This window comes from Ochotona princeps, chromosome 7, assembly GCF_030435755.1.
Source record: "Ochotona princeps isolate mOchPri1 chromosome 7, mOchPri1.hap1, whole genome shotgun sequence".
NCBI classification, from domain to species: domain Eukaryota; kingdom Metazoa; phylum Chordata; class Mammalia; order Lagomorpha; family Ochotonidae; genus Ochotona; species Ochotona princeps.
The window spans coordinates 36,730,824-36,752,593 of NC_080838.1; the positions used below are offsets into that span (position 1 = coordinate 36,730,824).

General features: G+C 36.7%; 1 protein-coding gene across 1 annotated transcript in view; it reads left to right on the top strand.

The window, feature by feature from the left end:
* Window positions 1-21,770, top strand: part of ANK2 (ankyrin 2) — a 216,415-nt gene that overhangs the window by 87,893 nt on the left and 106,752 nt on the right. Inside the window, exons 6-13 of the mRNA XM_058666952.1 lie at window positions 706-891; window positions 1,342-1,365; window positions 4,332-4,430; window positions 5,559-5,657; window positions 12,839-12,937; window positions 17,475-17,672; window positions 19,710-19,808; window positions 19,972-20,070. Coding sequence (XP_058522935.1) covers window positions 706-891; window positions 1,342-1,365; window positions 4,332-4,430; window positions 5,559-5,657; window positions 12,839-12,937; window positions 17,475-17,672; window positions 19,710-19,808; window positions 19,972-20,070 — 903 coding nt within the window. The remainder of the gene's footprint in view (window positions 1-705; window positions 892-1,341; window positions 1,366-4,331; window positions 4,431-5,558; window positions 5,658-12,838; window positions 12,938-17,474; window positions 17,673-19,709; window positions 19,809-19,971; window positions 20,071-21,770) is intronic.

Genomic DNA, 21,770 nt, shown 5'->3' on the forward strand with positions numbered 1-21,770 from the left:
ACCCTAAGAGTTTTCTTTTCATTACCCAGTGATTTTACTTCCTTCTTAATTTCAGAATTGACAAATTGGTGGTTTCATATTACCAAGCACATGTAATTTCATATCTAAATGATCTAAGCAATATAAAAGATGGCTATTATGTACAGAATTTATTGCTAGGATAATATTGCAGGGATTTTTTTATGTCATAGTTTGCTCCAAACTTCCAAAACTTAGTGTTGATGGATCACTGCATCTACCATGATTTTTATAGCTCCCAATCATTATGGAAATGTTTAGAACTTTGCCTGAAAAAAGTATATTTTCTGTCCCTGACTTGGCTGCTGTTATTTTTTATTTAGATTTGGTTTCCATGCGTTATGCCTTCGTATTTGTTTCCATATCATTAGTGAACATTGCTTTGGATTGGTCCTAATCTTTATTTTCTCATTTTAAGCATGTATTTGAGGCACTGGCTATGTGTAATATGTTTCATTAGGATGTTTTTCAAAATGTGTAGAATAGAAATTAGGAAACGAATTGGCTTAAACTTGTGTACAGTATTCTAAATGCCGAAAATATGTTGTGCTGCTGATCTGCAAGATCGTGTTTCACTCTTTCGTTTGACTCTCTTGCTCACTGTTGTAAAAATGCGTGGTGTCATTACACGGAATGAATTTCCAAACATCCAAAAGCCAACAGATTTTCTTGCTCCATGTTTTCCAGGATGGCTTTACTCCTCTCGCTGTGGCACTCCAGCAAGGACATAACCAGGCGGTGGCCATTCTATTGGAGAATGACACCAAGGGCAAAGTCAGACTGCCAGCCCTGCATATTGCCGCGAGGAAAGACGACACCAAATCTGCCGCACTCCTGCTCCAGAACGATCACAATGCTGACGTACAATCCAAGGTAAAAGCTGAACACGCCTGAGGGAAGGAGCTCTCCTGCAGCCAGAGGCCGCCCGGGCAATGAATCAGGAGTAGGCCTTGGTGATGATGCAAATTTACTTCTGGTCACGAAAAGAGATAAATGATTTTCCAGCGGTATTTCAGAAAGAAGGGGACTTCTATTGGGTACAGTAACCAAAAAAATAAAGAAGTAATCAATAAATAAATTTCAAGATAATTTGCTTTTAAAACGGGGTTTAAAATTTTAGAAATCTATTTCCTTCTTTTGTTTATAGTCAGAAAAAAAAAAGAATTAGAAAGCAAAAATGACTCCTGCAGTGTTTGGGGACCTCTTTTCTTGGTAGATTGCATTTTGCATGTTGCAATAGCATACCCAGCTGCAGTGAACATATTGGCTGTTTCCTTAATTTTGTAATTGTGTTCCCTCTTTTCTCACCCAACACTGCTTCAGATGATGGTGAATAGGACAACCGAGGTACAGTATTGTGATCATACCAAAGTTTACCTCTATTTTTAAAATTTATTTTTAGCTTTTGTTCAATAAGAATAAATGCTCACTAATTCATACTAATGATTAAAATTCCATTAATGGGAAATTAAGGTGGAACATTTTTTTCATAATTAAGAAATGTTTGATAATTCAAATGCATTTGATGTAACATGTATTTGAAGTTATTTAACTGATAAAATTATGTAATTTATTAGTCTTAAATAAGATTTTTACTTAATATGTATTCTAATGAATGAGCTTTACTATTAATTTTTTGCAAAGAGATATTTTCTTTTCTTACTCAGAATTCTCAGAATATAGTTAGGAGAAAAAGATAGGGTGATTTTTGTACCACCATATTTTATCTTTTTATCTAATCATAGTTGCCCTTTTGTTTTCCTTTATGAATTTTTCTTTACCATCCTATATTTCATCAGTGCACTTAGTGTGCATAAACAAAGCTATTGTTTTTTCTGTTAAGTCTTAAAGTACTTATCATGAGATCATCTGTTTTTCACATACTATAGTAGGTCACACCAATCCAGAAAAGCATTAAATTCAGAAGCCTCTCAACAGGGCGTGTGTGTGTGTGTGCACATGAACACATAATTTCTCTTTGATGATTGCTATAGGGAAGCACTGATACCAACACTGTTCAAAATCTGCGATAGAAACTTAGTCTACCTTCAAAGGCCGGTGACTAGGTAGCATGCTTGGCTTGCCCAGGCTTTCCTTAAACTTGCATCTCTTTCAATCAGGCTGCTGTGGCCTTGTGCAAGTTGTGGACCTTTGGACATTCACACTGGAGTTTTTTTGCAAGAGTCACGTTTCTAAAGCTGCTCACTTATTTAGTAGTTCATCTACCTATTACAATGTCCATATGTTATTCGTAGTATTTCTTTTGCTCCTTATATGTGCATGGAATCCAGGTTAGAGAGAGAGGGAAAAAAAAGGCTTGGTGAAATTTCTTGACTAAAACTATAATCATTGATCTTAATTCTTCATTTTAACACTTTTAATCTGTAGGTGTTCCTTGGTGATTAAGATAATTTGGGGGAAAATATTATTGTCTGTACATATTATAAAAACAGAAGTTTGGGTGGAAAACTATTGAGTATTAAATATTCCTTTGAAAAGAAAAGAATAGTAAAGAAGGTTCCTCCCCCGCATCTCCCACCTCCATGTTAACCAGGGGAGAATTCTGTACAGATGGCACGCAGGCGGAAGTATTATCTGAGATGACCAACGAGGCTGTTAGACAATAATTTAGTTTGTGTCTGCAAATATGAAAAATAATATTACTATATTTGATTTGAAAATAACTAAGCAGGAGTCATCATGTTTTCCTAAAATTAAATTTGTGACTTGAATAATAGACATGGATTCAAGCTGTGTCTGGGTGACAGGAAATTTCAAGATGAAAATGAAAAAAAATCAGTCAATTATTTCCTAAAATTTAAAAATTTGGGATTTTATAAAATAATTACTAGCTTATGGACTAATCTTTCTTTCCTTCCAACATGAATGGTTGGTAGCATGTAGATGCAAACTAACAATAGCTTGCACCCAGTGTGGTAGCCTAGTAGCTAGTCCTTGATTTGCATGTGCCAGAATCCCTTGTGGGCACTGGGTCATGTCCCAGCTGCTCTACTTCCCATCCAGCTCCTTACTTATGGCCTAAGAAAGCAGCAGAAGATGGCCTAAAGCCTTGGGCCCCTATGCATGTGTGGTCACCCTGGAGGAAGCTCCTGACTCTGGCTCCTGTATCGGATTAACTCAGCTCCTGCCATTGTGGCCATTTGGGGAGTGAACCAGTAAATAGAAGATCTATTTATCTGTCGCTTCTTCTCTCTGTACATCTGATCTGCCTTTCCAATATAAATAAATCTTTTTTTTTTTACCAAAAAAAAATTTATTGAGAGAGGAAAGACGTAGAGGAAGAAATTATATTCATTGGTTCCTTTCCTAAAGGCTACAATGGTAAGAGCATTCCAAAGCCAGGAGCTACTTTCAGATCTCTCACATGGGGGTAGGGGCCAAATACCTTGAGCCATCCTCTGCTGCTTTGCCAGGCCATAAGCAAGTAAGTGGGTGGAAGTGGAGCACCTGGGCACGGACTGGCAGGCGTATAGGAGATGCTGGCACTTGCAGACTGGGGAGCAACTAGTTGGGCTATCATTCCAACCCTTCTAGAAAGTATCCCTTAAAAAACAATCTGATATAGAATAATAATAGAAAATAACCTGAAAATCAAAGGATGTGACAGTCAATTGATATTCTTTTTCCCCATTATCTCTTATTAAGTAATAAAAAGTATGGAAAACAAGGGGACTTATTTGATAATCTTGAGGGTGCATAAAGTTCATGGAAAATTAAATTAGATATATGGGGTTATAGTCCTTTTTTATTGTAACGGCAAAGTCCTAAGTCATGAAAAAGGATAGAAATTTCATGATTATAAAAAGTGTTGAATAATTTGTAAGAATTTTTCAACATATTTTCATGGTTCCTGAGATGTGATATTAATCAGTGCTTTTTTTTTTAAATAAAATATACAAAACAAAAAGCTGACTTTTAATCTTTTTCTAAAAACATTTCTACTATTAGTGTGGTTAATCCTAAGGATGGAATCCCATGTTTTATAATTATATTTTGATTTTCTTTAATATACTAAACCTACTCAAGAAACATGGCTTATTGTAAACGAAAAATATATTGAATGGATAAGGTAATTAAAAATAATGTTGCCAAAAGTGTAGGATATTTATTTACCTTGGTATATGATCAGTTATTTCCTGCTTTATGACACTAAAATTTACATTCTAATCAAGGCATTTTTTTTTATCTGAATTGTGTGGTACCTGCATGAGGTCGAAATTTACTAGGTGATGTGGCTTAATCACCTATGTAGAATAGAAGTGCTTGACTGAGACTCATCTTTTTCCCTGTAGAGTGGTTTTACCCCTTTGCACATAGCTGCACACTATGGCAATGTCAATGTGGCAACTCTGCTTCTAAACCGAGGAGCTGCTGTGGACTTCACCGCCAGGGTATGGACTTAACTAATTTCCCACTGTGGATCACTATGGATATTTTAATAAAGTAAAATTGAATTTCAGGGGTTTTCTTAGAGCTTTTATTTCTATTTTCTTTTGCTGGCCCTGTGCTTTTTCCTATCAGGTAGTGAAAAGCAAGAAATGTTGTTAACTCACAGGCCCACAAATAACTGTAGTTAAGGAGACTGTTAATTCTGCTGTCGTGTTGAAGCTATTTCCCAAGGTCATGCCAAGAAAAATGAATATGCAATTTCAAGTAGATAAACAATGTAACCATTAAAACATCAGATGCAAAATATTTAAGTAGTGTGTCTTAGGATAATTATAGGACATAAAGTTTGACAGAGTCACTTTAATGAATTAGAAATATGATCATTTAAAGAATCTTACAAAAGTAGCATGCAAGACATCATGTGGGAGTTACATGTTTAATGGTATGTTCATATTGGGAAAAAATTACTATAATGCTAATTATAAAAATCAATGTATTTAGTGTAAACCAGAGTGATATTTTAGTACCTAAACAACATAAAAAAATCACAAATATATTTTTCAATAATGACATATGATAACAAATAAAATAGGAATAACTAATTTGTACAATGTTTCTGCCATTTATCTTCTTTATTGGAAATACATTGGGCTGCTTTCTTTTTTAATTACAGAATTATTTACTAAAGATGTTTTTAAGCATCACTTTTTAATTGAATATTGCTATGTCTGTTCATATCCCACTTTGAAGCACAGAAAACTTGAATATGTTAGATTTTTAAGTGCATAGATGTAAGAGAAAAACTTAATGCTTGGGCTATATCTTAGATAGATTTTGAAATTTTGTTTGAGTTGTACAAAAGTGCTTCCTTTGCCTCTTGACTATGACGTGACACTCCATATGTAAGTTGTAGCTACTAACTTATTTATGCAATTACGTTCCTTGTTTTTCCCATTCTCTAGCCATATAAGGCTTTGTGGCCTTGAATATTTCTTTGTTCCTTAAAATTCAAAGACACTGAGACCATGAAAACGTGGATGAGATTACTGCATAGATCATAATCACTTCTGTATTCTTAATCATGTCCTGTCACACCCAGCCTGCTCCTGTTTGGTCTTTCCTTGTCGTAGAATGGAATCACTCCTCTGCACGTGGCTTCCAAGAGGGGAAACACAAACATGGTGAAGCTCCTGTTGGACCGAGGTGGTCAGATTGATGCCAAAACTAGAGTGAGTGTATTTTTTCAGTTGCTTGCTATTGTTATTTTTGGCAACCCCTTAGGAAGTAACTGCATTGAGTAATCATAGACAGTGTTCTCAAGTAAATTCCTAATTTTGGATTGAATAGATTTAAATCTCATGAAGTATTTAGAAGTTTCAAATCTTAAATGTGACATTAATATTTGCTCATGAGTGCTCAGGCAAACCAACTACTAATCCATAGTGTGATAGATTTTCACATGTGTGCTTACTGATTTTCTAGAGACAATGATTAAAATTGGACTTGCACATGACTCTTCATTTGTTAGCAATATAAAAATCCTAAACTTATTGTATTACAAGGTTATGAGATTATGGCTTTTATGTAAAATATTTTAAACACATGAAAAATCTTGCGTTTTGGGCACGGCGTGGTGGCCTAGCAGCTAAAGTTCTCGCCTTGAGCGTGCCAGGATCCCATACGGGCTATGGTTCTAATCCCGGCGCCCCAGCTTCCCATCCAGCTCCCTGCTTGTGGCCTGGGAAAGCAGTGGAGGATGGCCCAAAGCTTTGGGACCCTGCACCTACATGGGAGACCCGGAAGAGCTCCAGGCTCCTGGCTTCAGATTGGCGCAGTACCAGCCATTGCGGTCCCTTGGGGAGTGAACCATCAGACAGAAGATCTTTCTCTCTGTCTCTCCTTCTCTCTGTATATCTGACTTTGCAACAAAAATAAATAAATATTTTTTTAAAAAATCTTGTGTTTCTAACTATTTGATTTCTAGCCCCGTTTTTGTTTGAAAGCTTATGGTACCCTGAACTTGCCTGGAGATGTGTTATTACATTATGGAAACTTAGTCGAAGGTTTGGTATATTATATATTTACTCATCCCATTTGGTAGAAGTGCTAGCCTTCATTCATTTCAAACTTGATAGATATTGTTCTGAGGTTTTAATGTATTCTGAATGAATAGATAATAGGAAAATAATGTTGTCAAATGTGTAAACTCTGAATGCAAACTGCCTGATTTGAAATTTTACTTTTATCATTTAGTAAGCTATCTTGTGTTGGCAACTAATTTACCTTCTTTGAACTTGGACCTATAATAGTACCTACTTCAATGTTAGATGTGAATTAGCTCTTAGCTGTATTACTTACTTCTTTTTAAAAAGGTGGATAGAGTAAATTTACAGCAGCTCATAGATTTTCTTTTTTTAGATTTTTTCCATAATATAGTTTTGTGAGTATAGAAGTTCCCCCTCCACCTCCTCTCCCACCTTCCCTCCCCAAGATTTTTTTATATTATTGGCATATTTAAGTCAATGTTTTAAGTGTATAATTAATCAGTTTAAGTGTATAATTAATAGTTCAGTTTATTTAAAGATTTGTGTATTTGAGCCCAGCTCGATAGGCTAGTGGCAAAATCCTTGCCTTGCGTCTGCTGGGATCCCACATGGGTGTCAGTTTGTGTCCTGGCTATTCCACTTCTTAATCAGCCCCCTGGCCTTTGGCCTGGTAAAGCATTGAGAATGGCCCAAATCCTTGAGACCAAACACCTACATGGGAAACCTGGAAGAAGCTCCGGCTCCTGACTTTGGATCAACTCAGCTCTGGCTGTTGTGGTCTCTTGAGGAGCGAACCAGCAGCCAGAAGATCTTTCTCTGTGTAGCTCCTTCCCTCTGTATATCTCTGTCTTAATAATAATAATTTTTAAAGTTGTCTGTTTATTGGAAAATCACAGTTACAGAGAGAGGAAAAAGAGAGAGATCCTCTGTTTGCTGGTTCACTCCACAAATGGTCTCTACAGCCAGAGATAAGACAGTTCAAAGCCAGGTTCCAGGAGCTTCTTGCAAATCTTTGATGTAGGTGCAATGACCCAAGCAGCTTGGCCATCTTCTGCTTCTCTGCTGTTTTCCCAGGGACGTTAGCACTGGAGCTGGATCAGAAGTGGAGCAGCCTGGATTCTAACCGGCACCCTTGTGGAGTGCTGGCAATGAAGGTGGTGGCTTTACATGCTCTACCACAGGACCAGCCTCCTTTGGATTATATGTTGTTCATTGCAAACTTCTGCCAATCTTCAAACATTCCTGTGATACAAAAACATTGAAATATGTGATGTGTATATCCTGTGGAAGATTGAGATTGTAGGCAGCATGTGTCTGTGCAAGGTTGCAGGTAGCATGTCTCCCTTATAGTATATAATTTTCACTTTGTTTAGTTCTGAGACTTTATGTTCTTTTTTGAAAGACTTATTTATTTATTTAGAAGGCAGAGTAGGATGGAGAGAGAAAGAGAATATGAGATCTTCTCTCTTAATTCATCCAATGGCTAGATCTAAGCCAGTCTGAAGCCAGGGACCAGAAGCTTTTTCCAGGTCTCCCACTTGGGTGTAGTGGCCCAACTTTGAAAATCTGCTGCTTTCTTGTGTGCCATAGTAGGGAGCTAAATCAGAAGTGGAACAGCCAGGACGTGAACCGGAGCCTGTAGAACTTCAAATTCTCACAATACAAGCACTAAGGGTTAAATTTTGGTTTTTTGGGCTTTTTGTTTGTTTGTTTGTTTTTAAAAATTTATTTATTTTTATTGGAAAGTCAGATAAGCAGAGAAGAGGAGAGACAAAGAGGAAGATCTTCCGTCCTCTGATTCATTTCCCAAGTGACCGCAATGGCCAGAACTGCGCCAATCTGAAGCCAGGAGCCTGGAGCTCTTCCGGGTCTCCCATGTAGGTGCAGGGTCCCAAAGCTTTGGGCTGTCCTCCACTGCTTTCCCAGGCCACAAGCAGGGAGCCGGATGGGAAGCAGGGCTGCCAGGATTAGAACCATAGCCCATATGGGATTCTGGCACATTCAAGGAGAGGATTTTAAGTTTCTAGGCCACCATGCCGGGTCCTCGAATGTTTTTAATAAACCTTATCTCTAAGTTTCTAAGATCTACACTGGTCCAAGACAATACATTTTCGTTTCAATGACCTCATGAAATATTGCTTCCATACTTTCCTTTCTCTAAGTGGTTTGTGGAAGAGCTGGCTTTGCTTGCTTTTTCTGTCATGTTATCTTGTGGTGTTCAGTGTTTTTGCAACAGTTTTATATGGTTTTTGCATCATCTGTGTTGGCACAACATTTTCCCTGCTTTTATGTGAGCATGCATAATTTGAAACAGAGTGTATCTCATTGCATATTTTGCTTATTTATCCTGATATTTAGGGTTTCTGCTTGTTGCTGTGTTGCTAACATCATTGCTAGCATGATGTTGTATTTGTAAAGTATGTTACTAACATAACTTCTCTCTTTGTAGTAGTTTTTGGTTTCAATGAGAGTCTCTAATGATCCTATTACCAATGTGATAATAGTATCTTAAAATGAAAAAAAAAGTAGCTAATGTCTTAAGGATGAATATAGCTTTTATTTGTATTTTTAGGGAATATTCATGCACCCTTGAATATTTTCCTCTTATTGATCACCATAATGATGATCTTAGTTCCCAGAAGATACAATTTGCATGACTCAGATACATTACATTTCTAATTAAAAAGTCTAATTCAAAGCTATTAATGCATTTTCATAGAAAGCAGTACTAGAGTATATTATCTGATATTATTTCTGTCATTAACCAATAGTTCACAATCAAATACAAACTTTGCTTTCTTCTGTGAAGGGAATGTTTGATTTATACTTCACCTGCTGTAGCCTTTAGATACAGCAAATAAGTTGAATTTCGTTCAAAGATTTAAAAGAGAAAATATATTTTCTGATTGTATTCACTGTGTGTGCATTTTGTTCATTTTTTAAGCAGATGATTATTGAGTTCCTATTTGATCACATAACCTCTGAAGGTACAATGGGTAGCAAGGCAGAATAGGCCTTCTGGTTCTATAGAGGGGCAAGCTAACAGCACTGAAGGGATTGAGAGAGTAGTGTGTGGGTAAAACTTTAACTGCAAAGTCTAAAATAAAGCAAAGCAGAAATTCTTTGCTAATCTCTGAAGTGTGAATACTTTCATTATGATCAAGTAAAAGCTACTATTGTGGTATCACTAAATGCATAATTGAAAAGAAATGTGCAGAAATTGGTTCTGTCTCAATCAAAAGAACTGGCTCTACCAATTCTAGGGTCAGGTATAATATTATATGGTGAATATTTTCCCCTTTGGGTTGAAATACTTCCTAATGTCTTAGTAAGGTTGTAAAAGCGTTTTTAGATTTGTTCCGTTCTAGCTATGGTTAAAATAGCTTTATCTCTTCACCAAATACAACATTATATTGGAGGAAAATAGTCAAACCAAGGACCTTAGCCTGGAACTGAGTGATCAGAGTTCTGAAACTATGATATTTGATTTCCTAAGATAAATAAATGTGGTTTATTTATTCTTTTGCTCATTGAAATCATATTTACAAATACAAAAGTTATGCCTTTGTTTTGACAATGAATTTAGATAATAGACCTACTAGTTACAGAATTTAATAAATAAATAATTCTTTCCTTTTTTTAAATGAAGAGTTTCCAGTTCCCCTAGCAATCAGATTCACAGACGAACATTCTGAATTTTGTATGTTCTGGAAAGAATGTTCACTTGAGCTTCCCATTGTTTTAGCAAGACTTTCGTCATCTGGAGAAGAAACTAGAGATTTTCAGATAATTAAAAACAAATCTTACCCAAACTTTCTCTCCCACTTTCACTTTGACAATAATTGAGGCATTTTTCATCTTGCTGGTTGACTAGAATCTGATGTAAACCTGAAACATTTTTACCAGAGCCCTTTTCTAGTATCTAAAAATTGTCCTTTTAATGTTAAAACACAAGTTTTATAGTAGGTTAGGATGAAATTATTAATTCAGACTATATTAAGGTTGTTATTTCTTTCTTAAACCTATTTATTATTTAAATGGTGAGATACCCCATCTAAGGATTATGCTTCAAAAAATGAAAATACGTGTTTCAATGCAGACATTATAAGTATATAAAAACATTAAAGGGTAATGAACTGAAAGCAACATGTCAAATAAAAGGAACACCCTTGCTGTTTTTTATTAATGTAATAATTAAAATAATAGCAGTAATGACTCTCAATTGGCATATGCATGTGGATGTTCAAGGAACCCTACTAAGTACTCTGAAAATACCTTATTTCATTTTCCAAACAACTTAGAAAGTATGTATTATTTTCTTGTTGAGAAAACAGAGAGGTGTTGTTCTGAGAACAAGACTGTAAGGGAAAACAAGTTGCAGTGGAGCTACGTGACCTAATCTAGGATACATAATTTAGGAATTATCAAATCCTGCAGAAAAGCAAAATTGTTTTAAATTTAAGCCTCAGGGGCCCGGCGGCGTGGCCTAGCGGCTAAAGTCCTCGCCTTGAAAGCCCCGGGATCCCATATGGGCGCCGGTTCTAATCCCGGCAGCTCCACTTCCCATCCAGCTCCCTGCTTGTGGCCTGGGAAAGCAGTTGAGGACGGCCCAATGCATTGGGACACTGCACCCGCGTGGGAGACCCGGAAGAGGTTCCTGGTCCCAGCATCGGATTGGCGTGTACCGGCCCGTTGCGGCTCACTTGGGGAGTGAATCATCAGACGGAAGATCTTCCTCTCTGTCTCTCCTCTGTATATATCTGGCTGTAATAAAATGAATAAATCTTTAAAAAAAAAAATTTAAGCCTCAGGTTACTGGTTAATATGTGTACTCAGGATTTCATTTCATTTTCCCTATTTTTGCCCATTGTTCTTTGTATTTCATCTCATATTCTCCAGCCTCACTCCCCAGCTTTTTCACCATGCCACCTTAAGGAAAAATAAAACACAAAAGGCAGAGAGTCTTTGAGGATTGCTCTGACATCAATATATACATATATAACATATTTACATTTATAAAATTTGAGAGAAAAAAATGAGACAGACATATGCGTAAACACACATATATACAGAATAATCTCCTGCCGGGTTTATTCTCAAATAATCACACAAGAGCTGGGGTAGGGCCAGGCTGAGGCCAAGAGCCCAGAACTTCCTTCAGATGTCTCACATGGATAGCAAGGACACATTCACCTGAGCTACCACCTAGTCCTTCCTAGGGTGCACATTAGTAGAAAGTTGGCACATGAGGCAGGGAGGTTGGGGGTTGGGGATAGAGCTAGTACTGGTAGGCAAACATTCTGATATGGGATGCAGGCAGCCCAAGTAGTACTTTACTTGAAAAACCGATTGCACACCCTATCCCAGAAGTCAGTTTTATAAATAAGACAGAATACAATACCTTGTTTTATTAAGTATGATTGTTGTTTTATTTACTAATATTAAATTTGTCTTTAGGAAATAACCACATACTTTTTTAAATGCTAAAACTATTATATGAAAATCTGTTTTAATCAACTTGATTCTTTTAAAGATATGTTTAACTAATTGAGAGATAGGGACAGGAGGGAGGGTGGAACAGAATGTGAAAGGGATCTTCCAATCACTAGTCTACTATCCATGGAGCTGCTGTAGCTGGGGCTGGGGAGGCTAATGCCAGGATCCTGGAACTCTAACTAAATGTGACATGGCTGGCAGGGAAACAAGTACCTGGGCCATCTTCTTTGCCTTCTCAGGGGCATTAGTATGGAGCTGGATCGGAAACAAAGTAGCTCAAATTCCAACCAGCCCTCCAACTAGAGAATGCCAGTGTCATTCGTGGTGACTTAACTCTGTGCCACAACAGTGGCCACCTGGAAAACTTTAAATAATACAAAAAGTAAGCTTTCCCTTTTGCAAGCATGAGGGATCATTTTAGGAAAATTGAGTAGTAACTGTGTAAGAGAGGACATCATTGGAATAGGACAGATTAAAAAGAGAGAATCATAAGGAAAAAATTGTTAGGACAACGAAAATGAAAACAGAACAAATGAGTATATTCCCCAGCTGTGGTTGCAAGTGCTTCAGGTTTTCGAATTCAATAACTTTAATTTATTCTCCTTTTTCCATCTTCCTGTATACCTGTGGGAGCACGATTGTTCTCTTTGCTTTGGTTATATCTTTCTTTTTCCTTCTTGTTTCCTTCCTCCCTCCCTCTTGTGTTTTTCTTTCACCTTTTTTCCCTTTCTTGTCGTTTAACAAATTACAAATCTATAACTGATCTACTCATCTGGATTAATTCAGAGAGTGCTTTGTTTAATCAATAATGGATGTAACTTGGATGTTTAAAAATGAGCTCAGGCCTAATTCCTTATTTCTTTTGGCAGGATGGGTTGACACCACTTCATTGTGCTGCACGGAGTGGGCATGACCAAGTGGTGGAACTCCTGTTGGAACGAGGTGCTCCCTTGCTGGCAAGGACGAAGGTGAGTCATGTTGCCAAAGGATTCCAGAAGTCACTTGTTGATTCTCTCTATTCTTCTTGGAATCAAAACATGAACCAGCCAGGTCTGTTGATTCAGTGTATCTGTATTAGGAATGAGAATCTATATCTGCAAAAAGCTCAGAATTTAATGGATAAGATAGACAAGGAGGTTAGCTTAAAAAAATAATAATAGAAGGGTTATGTGCTGGTTAAGGAACGCAGAGAAGTGATCAAGTTGGAATAAGATGATGTCCTTCAAGGAAGAGGGAAACAACAGCTTAAGACCTGAGTAGATGATTCTTGCTGGCTTCTCAGCTCCTGAACTGTAAACCCTCTGTAATTCTGTCTCTCACCTTCCCCACTTCCCAACTCCTCCTCACCTTCTGTGGTTTAAAATTACTCTCTGTAGATTCCATTTCAGAAATTTCCCTATGCTCTGACTTCTCCCCAGTATAAATTATGCAGTCATTAATATCACTCTTAGATAGTCTTAATCACTGTGATTGAATTCAACTCACATTCATGTACCTGAATGTAGCTATAACATCCAGCCACACTGACCAAATCACTTTAAATACATAATCACTAACATCAAGTCAGTTTGTAATGCCACCTGAAAATCACACAACTCCATTTGTTGTTGCTCACTCTATGATTATTTTCTAACTCTTCTTCAGTCCTCTGAACCTGCTTCCCTTTTTTCGCTCTGTGAAAACGGAAGCACACTGAGCAGAATTTCCACAGGCTCCCACCTTCGTATCTATCCATTTCCACGAATCACAGCCATACAGTCTGCTTTTTTCTCCTGCTATATTCATCTGGCACACGAACTTACTTTTCACTTCTTAAATACTTTCCTATTTGCCCCCTGAGGCATTGCATATTCTTCTGAATTTCTTGTTTTGCTTTCCATGCTCCTACTACTGAGTTTACTAGTTCCTCATCATGCCCCAGATCTTTGAATGTTAAGACATCTTAACATCAGGCTTTATGTCATTTCTTTGACTGGCTGTACTCATTATGAGATTTCATGTGGTTCTATATTTTAAAAATGTCTGTAAGCCAATGACACACAACTGTGTGACTCCAGAATTCTCTGTGGTGGTGTCACCATGCTCTGCGGATTTTGCTGAGCATTCCAACTTAATCTTACTGTGCCTCAATTAGTGGCTATCATTGTGCTTCAACCCATGGAGCTACTCTTCTTTCAGTTTCTCAGACCAAATATTCAGATAATACTGGATTCCTCTGCCTCTATCTTCAACAAAATCTTTATGAAGTTCTTCAAACTACACTCAAGTCAACAGCCACTGAGCAATCTTTTTACCACTACGTTAATTCAGGTCACCATCAGTCCTACTTTAATGAATGACTTTAAAAGGCCCTTAGCTCACCTTTCTTCTCTTCCCTTTAGTCTGTTTTCAACATAACTAGAGTAATACTGTTGCTCTAGACCCTCTCACTACACCCTATCTCTGACTGAAGGTCAAAGCCCCTGCTATGATACTGTGGGATCTCTTGCTCTGTGAATTTCTCTCCTTCTATACTCTCCTCTCTTACTTTTTTTTGCCACATTCTCTTCCTTACTGTTTATAGACATTGGTCATTCCTGGTGTTCTCTCAATGCAACATATTTGTTACTTTCCACCTCAAATGCTCTTTTTCTGAATCACCAGGACCAGCCCTCTTACCCAAATCTTTACCCAGATCACCTTCTCTGTGAACATTTTTTTAAATTTACTATTATTATTATTATTATTTTATGATGCAATTCCATAGGTTCCTGGGATTTTCCTTGTCTCCGTCTCAATTTTCCCCCATCCACCTAGCTCCTCTATGTCATTACTAAAGTTATTCATACACAGCTGTATGTCCATCATTGCAGGCATGGACAATAGCACAGAGTCCAGCATCCTATTGTCAAGATACAGTAAACAGTTTCATTGTAAGTCCATCTTTGTCTGGAAGTAGAGATGCATACAACATTGCATCCTCACATCTGGATATGTTTGTCTCCATTTCACAGTTACTGTACATTCTCTTAAATGAAAAGTCACAATACAAAATCAACAATAGGGAGAAAAATAGAAATTTACAATGCCATGAAGTTAAATAACATGTTACTAGATATGACAGTCTCCATTACACAGCTATTATACATCCTCTTAAATGAAAAGCCACAAAACAAAATTGAACCTAAGGAAAAGATCCTTAAATGCACACGTGAAAAAAATCAAATGACATATGAAGGAATGCCAATTAAACTCACAGGAGACCTCTCACAGGAAACTCTACAGGCAAGAAGAGAATGGAGTGACATATTCCAGATTCTAAAAGAAAAAAAAATTGTTGGCCCAGGATAACATATCCAGCAAAGCTTTCCTTTGTCTTTGAAAATGAAATAAAATTCTTCCACAGTAAAGAAAAGTTAAAAGACTTTGCCACTTCCAAACCTGCGCTACAAATGATATTTAAAGATGTTCTGTTGACAGAGAAGAGGTATAACACCCAACAAAACCAACGGCAAATGGGAAGAACATCCCAGAAAAATGACAACAGAAGACTAAATCAATAAACAACCGATTCCTAAAATGGCAGGACCAAATAACTACCCATACATATTAACCCTGAAAGTCATTGGCTTAAGCTTCTGTGAACATTTGTGATCCTGTTCACATAAACTTTCCTGGTCAATGTGATTTATCAACGATGACTTTCTAGCACAGTGTGTATTTAAATTCTTAATATGTGTAAGTTGGATATCCTTGACCCTTAGGTTCCCTGCTGTGTTCATAGTACTAGAACACAGCTTGAGTAGATGTAGTATATCTGAGTAAAATGAACAAAGGATTAAGTGTTGAATGTTTTACTGTCTGCATATCCTCCAAGTGATTTAGATGGCATCCAGGAATAAAAAAATTTCAGAAATCCCCAAGCTTGAGTCCAAATATTGCCAAGGTCTGCATTTCTTCCATACTCTGTTCTTGACATCATCTTCCCTTCAATGCACAGGTGCCTTTTTATCAACGTGACACTCACTGCTAAGCTAATTTCATGGGTTTCTCAATATAAAAGCAATAATTATGAAAGAAGATGTCAGAAACAAAGAAGAATATATTGTTAGGACATATATACTTTGCCGTACATAAGCTATCATAATTAAGATTTTAATATGTGTATTTGGTTTTGGCTGTTCCTCACAGCTGAAATCACCCACTTTCTTGAGAATGCTGATGGTGGTCCATTTTTTTTTATCATCTTATCCAGACACAGTGTCTGCTTCTTGGGATAAAATAATTGCCCAACTTGATCAATACTGACCATGTTTTCTGTAGTTATTAAGAAAAGACTAATCCCAAATCTTTAATGGCAGATGTTTTTATCATTTAGTGCATTTCCAAATTTTGTACTTTGTTACATTATTTCCTCTATGTTAATTTACTTAGCTTTTAAAAAAGAGGAAGTCTTAAGTAGTTGATCATGAGCAGTGCCTTGTCTGGTATCTTACTTTCCTTTTTTTAACTACTCATTAAAATTAAAGCTCAAGCAATTTTGAGCAGTATCAGTGATAAAAAGTTCAGCTCATGCTCAAGTTTAGAAGCTGTGAAGTTTTTAAGTTATGGTCTCTATTGCTTTTCACTCTTCTAGCACTCAGCTTTCTATGTCCAAATTAAGTCTCATAATATTGTGGGGGGTAAAGAATCAGAATTTCACAGCAGCATGGACCTCAGAGATAATCAAATCAAAATTGACAAACTCCCCAAACATTCCCTTGAATCATCTCCCCCGACATCTCCTGTATTTCTAATTAAAGAAATGTAAACACATGGATTTAATAGGATATTGACTTCTATAGATGGAATTAGTCAGAAATATTTATTTCTTCTTTTTGTTTTTTAAGAGATGTAAACAGAGACACATGCAGACGTGAAAAATAGAGAATTCCCCATAGGGTGGTTCACTTCCCCAAATCAGCAAGAGCTGAGGTTGGAGACAGATCGAAGTGAAGCAATGGGAACTCAATTAGTCTCCCACATGGATGGCCAGGACCCATCCATTTAGGCCATCATCACCTGTCTCCCAGTGTCTGCTTTGGGGGAAACTAGAATCAGGAGCTGGAGCTGGGACTAAACTAAAGCACCCCAGTATTGGATGTGGATATCCTGATTGGCCCTTTCGCCAATAGGTGAAATATCTACCAGCAGAAATAATTGAAGGATTAGCTATCATTTATATTTACATATCCAATATTGTCCTAATACTGGTAAACAAAAGCTGAATTGATGCATGCGGCATGTCTTCATTCATTGAAGTCACAAATTAATGTTTTGTGTAAGAAGAGTAAAATTATTAAATTATATATTGCCTTAGCTTCCCTTCTTTCCATATGCAATGTGTTATATGTTCAGATACCTAAAGGAAATTACTTTTCCTTGTGTGAGTTTTTTTCAAGATCAAGATCTAATATTGCTCTATTTTATAAATCTGAAAGTCATCAACAAAATATGGACTTGATATTCTTTTGTTTTGATGTACAGAATGGACTGTCTCCACTTCATATGGCTGCACAGGGAGACCACGTGGAGTGTGTGAAGCACTTGTTGCAACACAAGGCACCAGTGGATGACGTCACCCTAGACTACCTGACAGCCCTCCATGTTGCTGCACATTGTGGCCACTACCGTGTAACCAAACTCCTTCTGGACAAGAGAGCCAATCCTAACGCCAGAGCCCTGGTAAACCTGGCCCAGTCCACATTCACTGAATACAGATTGAGACCAGCAAGTCCACTTTGACTGCTGTTGCCTTTGTCACCAATACATGATTACAGTTAATCCTGCCAAATGCTAAATTTATCACCCTGCCAAGTTGGTTGTCTGCCTACTTCAAGCCTTCCCTGTTTGCTATTAAATAATGGTGGGCAAGGATAGGTTTAAGAAAACAGCAAGGTGACACTTCTGAAACTTGCAAGTTGCAAATTGGTAGATATGGCAAGTGATAAACAATTCTAAATAAAAAGCAGAAGTTGAAAACTAGGAAATTAGAAAATTTTTAGATACCTCTAGATATCTTCAAAATGCAAATATGACAAATTTCATTTTATTAGTCTCCTTTTGGGGGAAGATTGGTCTTAAAATGGTAAATATATTTGGCTATATAAGATAGTATAAAATGTAAGCTTATGAAGAGTTCACAGAGTTTCCTTATTGACCTGACTATGCAACCATTGGCAATAGAAGAGGGTGGCTAGTGAATTATTGTGTCAGGAAGTCTTGTAAATAAACCATTCCAGGAATTGCCAAATGGAAAACTAAAAGAGGCTGTTCCCAGTGCAGCTGCTGTGTCTCCCAAGACCTAATATTGAATACATTCCCTTTGCTTCACTTATATCCTAACCTTAATCACTGGAAGTATTAGACATGTACTAATTTATGCCTCTTGATTTCTAATTCTCAAACTAAAAAAAAAAAATCCCTTTTTCTAAATGGCTTATGTCCATTAAAATTCATCTCCAGACAATTAGCACTTAATGCATTGCACTCATTGTTTATTATATACGATCTCTATTAGAAATTTTGCATTGGAACAAACTTTATAATTACCTGGAAAGCAAATATCCTTTTAGAGTTGCGTACAATTGTGGGAAGAAACTCATTTTCTCATAAGAAGTTGAAGACTCATTGCGCTTTCACCTGAATTATGGCTAATTAGTTCATAAAATATCACATTCTAATGCAAATTTTAAGGGCAATATGGACATGTGGCTATTTGTGTTTAGCTTCCTAGATTGCTTATAAATAGGCGAAATGACTTAAGAAATCATTTATGTTTATCCTTCCATTGTGAATAATAAGTCACTAGCTTTATTAGCATTATAAGCTTCTGGATAACAGCTAGTATATAAAAATATTAACTGATGATCAGTCTCCTTTGGGACATACAAAGGCATTCATAGCAGAATAGCTATAACTAAACAAAGGGACATTTTCAAATGAAAAGATGACAAATATAGTAAGTAAGCATGAACTAGTTAATATTCTCTTCATAATTTCTGCATTTCTACTGCATAAAACTAGTTTTGAAAAATGAGAGAAATCTTTATAAACTTCTTTGCCATATTCCTATGCCTGCAGGCGTGATCTGCTTCAAGTTATTCTAGAAATTCTTTTTATTTTTCTTGAAAATATTGTGACTCTTATATAATTTCTTTATTTAAAAAAAGCTATCCAGTGTGTCTAGTAAAAAAATTGAACATGAAAATATAACTTTGGGTATAAATATTTATCAACATAAATAAGGACTTCCTTCAATACCTACCTCCCCTCTAAAGAAAATGGTAGCAAATATGAAGAATTTATCATGGAGGTTGTTATGCTTTTCCTTTGTTTAAGTAAATTCAATAAACACACTCTGAGAAATGGGCCTGCATAAGAATAATACACATACCCAATGCACCTTTACATCATGATACCTGACCAGTCAGCATCCTAAAACTTGTGAGGTAGAAACTCCCTTCTCTATTTCTCCTTCTGTGATGAGGCAGGCCATATGCTGCCTTCAGTTTGTTTTCTCTGTAATCACACAAACAACATCATAAGAAAGCAAAGCAGGTTGCCTATAGAACATAATTCTCCTTCCCAAATTCTGACACCTCCAGGGTTTGAAAAAATGGTACCACGCTGTGAAGATGTAATGCCTGCAATGTGCCAGCATGGAGTTGTGTGAGAATTGTTTCTGCATGTCTTCAACTAACTCGATTGTCTTTTGCACAGAATGGTTTTACTCCACTGCACATTGCCTGCAAGAAAAACCGCATCAAAGTCATGGAACTGCTGGTGAAATATGGGGCTTCAATCCAAGCTATAACAGAGGTAGAACATGTTTCAGCTTGTCACAAAACAATTCTTCTCTTACTCCTTCCTCTCCTTTCTGTTGTCCACCTCCTGTCCTCTTCGCTTAAGTTTTCCCGATCTGAAGAAGCCCCAAAGCCCTACCAGTGCAGAGGAGTAAAACTGCTGTTGCTTTGTTTCGCAGTCTGGCCTCACACCAATACATGTGGCTGCCTTCATGGGCCACTTGAACATTGTCCTCCTTCTGCTGCAGAACGGAGCCTCTCCAGATGTCACTAACATTGTGAGTATGGCTTGGGTCAGAATAACCGCAGGGACAGAGTGAGAGGCACCGAGTGTGGTTGTGTGTAGGTATGTTGGTGTGTATGTCATCAAAGTTAGCAAGCAAGCTTTGAGAAGTGTCCTCGGGAGAACATTGCACTTGAAAGGATGGCTACAACTTCACTAAAAAGAGGGAGAGATGTGTTAGGAAACAGATGGAAGCTGTGGAATGAAGCAACTTAAAATTCCTGTGCAGTTGGGTTAAATAGCCATCCCCAATGTGCTTATCACCACAAAATACATTTTTAAAACTTCTTTGAAAATAAATTAATGACTGGCTGGAACAAAATCTTCAAAGTGGCTCTATTTGATTGAGTGATTTGCATTCCAGATCGTTTTTTGTTAAAATACCAACTCATACCATAGTCAGCCCCATCAGAAGATTAGCTAGAGATAGGTCAATATTAGGAATTTTTATTTGATATCAAATTTTCCTTCTTTTCAATTGCTTGAGGTTTCCCGCTTTCCAATCCTACTAGGAATTTTAAGCTTGATTTGATTTTTTCCGAGCAAGAGAGGCTGTCTCTCTTACCTAAAGTGGTTATATCTACATCCTGAAACGGGTATGACTCTCCAGACAGCTTTCATTCCACCAACAAGTACTGAATTTCTGAGATGTTTTTTAACCTAACATGAAGTGGAATTTTTACTTTCAATTTCTGTATATTTCTCTCCATTTCTTGGCACCTGTCCTTTTAAACCATGTTTGGCTATTGCGTTATGACACACCATCTCATGCCGGCTTTTCCTAAGCAAGAGAATCCCTGTGCCTGAGACCTGTCACGTATTTGAAGCTCAAGAAGGGATAATTTGAATAATAGGGTTTTCAACACCATGTACAACAGCATTACCTTTTCTCAGAGAAAGATTAGGGCTTTATTATTAAAGATGAATCACATTTTCTAAAGCAATTGATGAACTACTGTTGCTAATTTTTAGAATCTTTATCCATTTAATTTTGAAATAAGATGTACATTTTCATTTTTTATTTGTATTTCCTCTCATATTCTCATCTTTCCATATTTTATACATAGTTCCTATGCTGAAGTTTTTGAGCTCAGGCAATATCTACAGTGGAAAAGCTGGATTGGATTTTCAAATCCTATTTAATACTTTTTTTATATTATTCAATAATTGCAACATAAAACCATTAAAGAATTTTAAGTCTTCAAATATTTATTTGTAGATGACACACACACACACACATATATATATATATGTTACCTAATAATAGTTTTTGGTCTTAAAGTAATATATATGTTATTTTTGAATATTGCATTGCGCATAATTTCTGGTCATGTTTGGGCATTGAAAGGAATTACCATCTTTTTCCAAAGTAGTAACTATTTTCCCTTTTGGAATCAACACTTGAGCAGACATACAGGTCAAATAAGAAAATGCCTTAAACAATGGCCTATCCTACTATATTTTTCCATATACATTCCAGTACCTTATAGGATCAATAGTGATACTATGGTAAAGTATGTAATCCTACTATAAAAATACATGCAAATATATTTGACACGGTCCTTGATTGCAATCCTCAAGGTTATTCTCTAATAGGAGACTTTCTGCACATTCTTTAAAGAATAATCCACATGAAATGGTTGTGTAATTCTGTGGCTGCTCTCAAATTGCTCCTGACCTGATTAGTTCCTAATG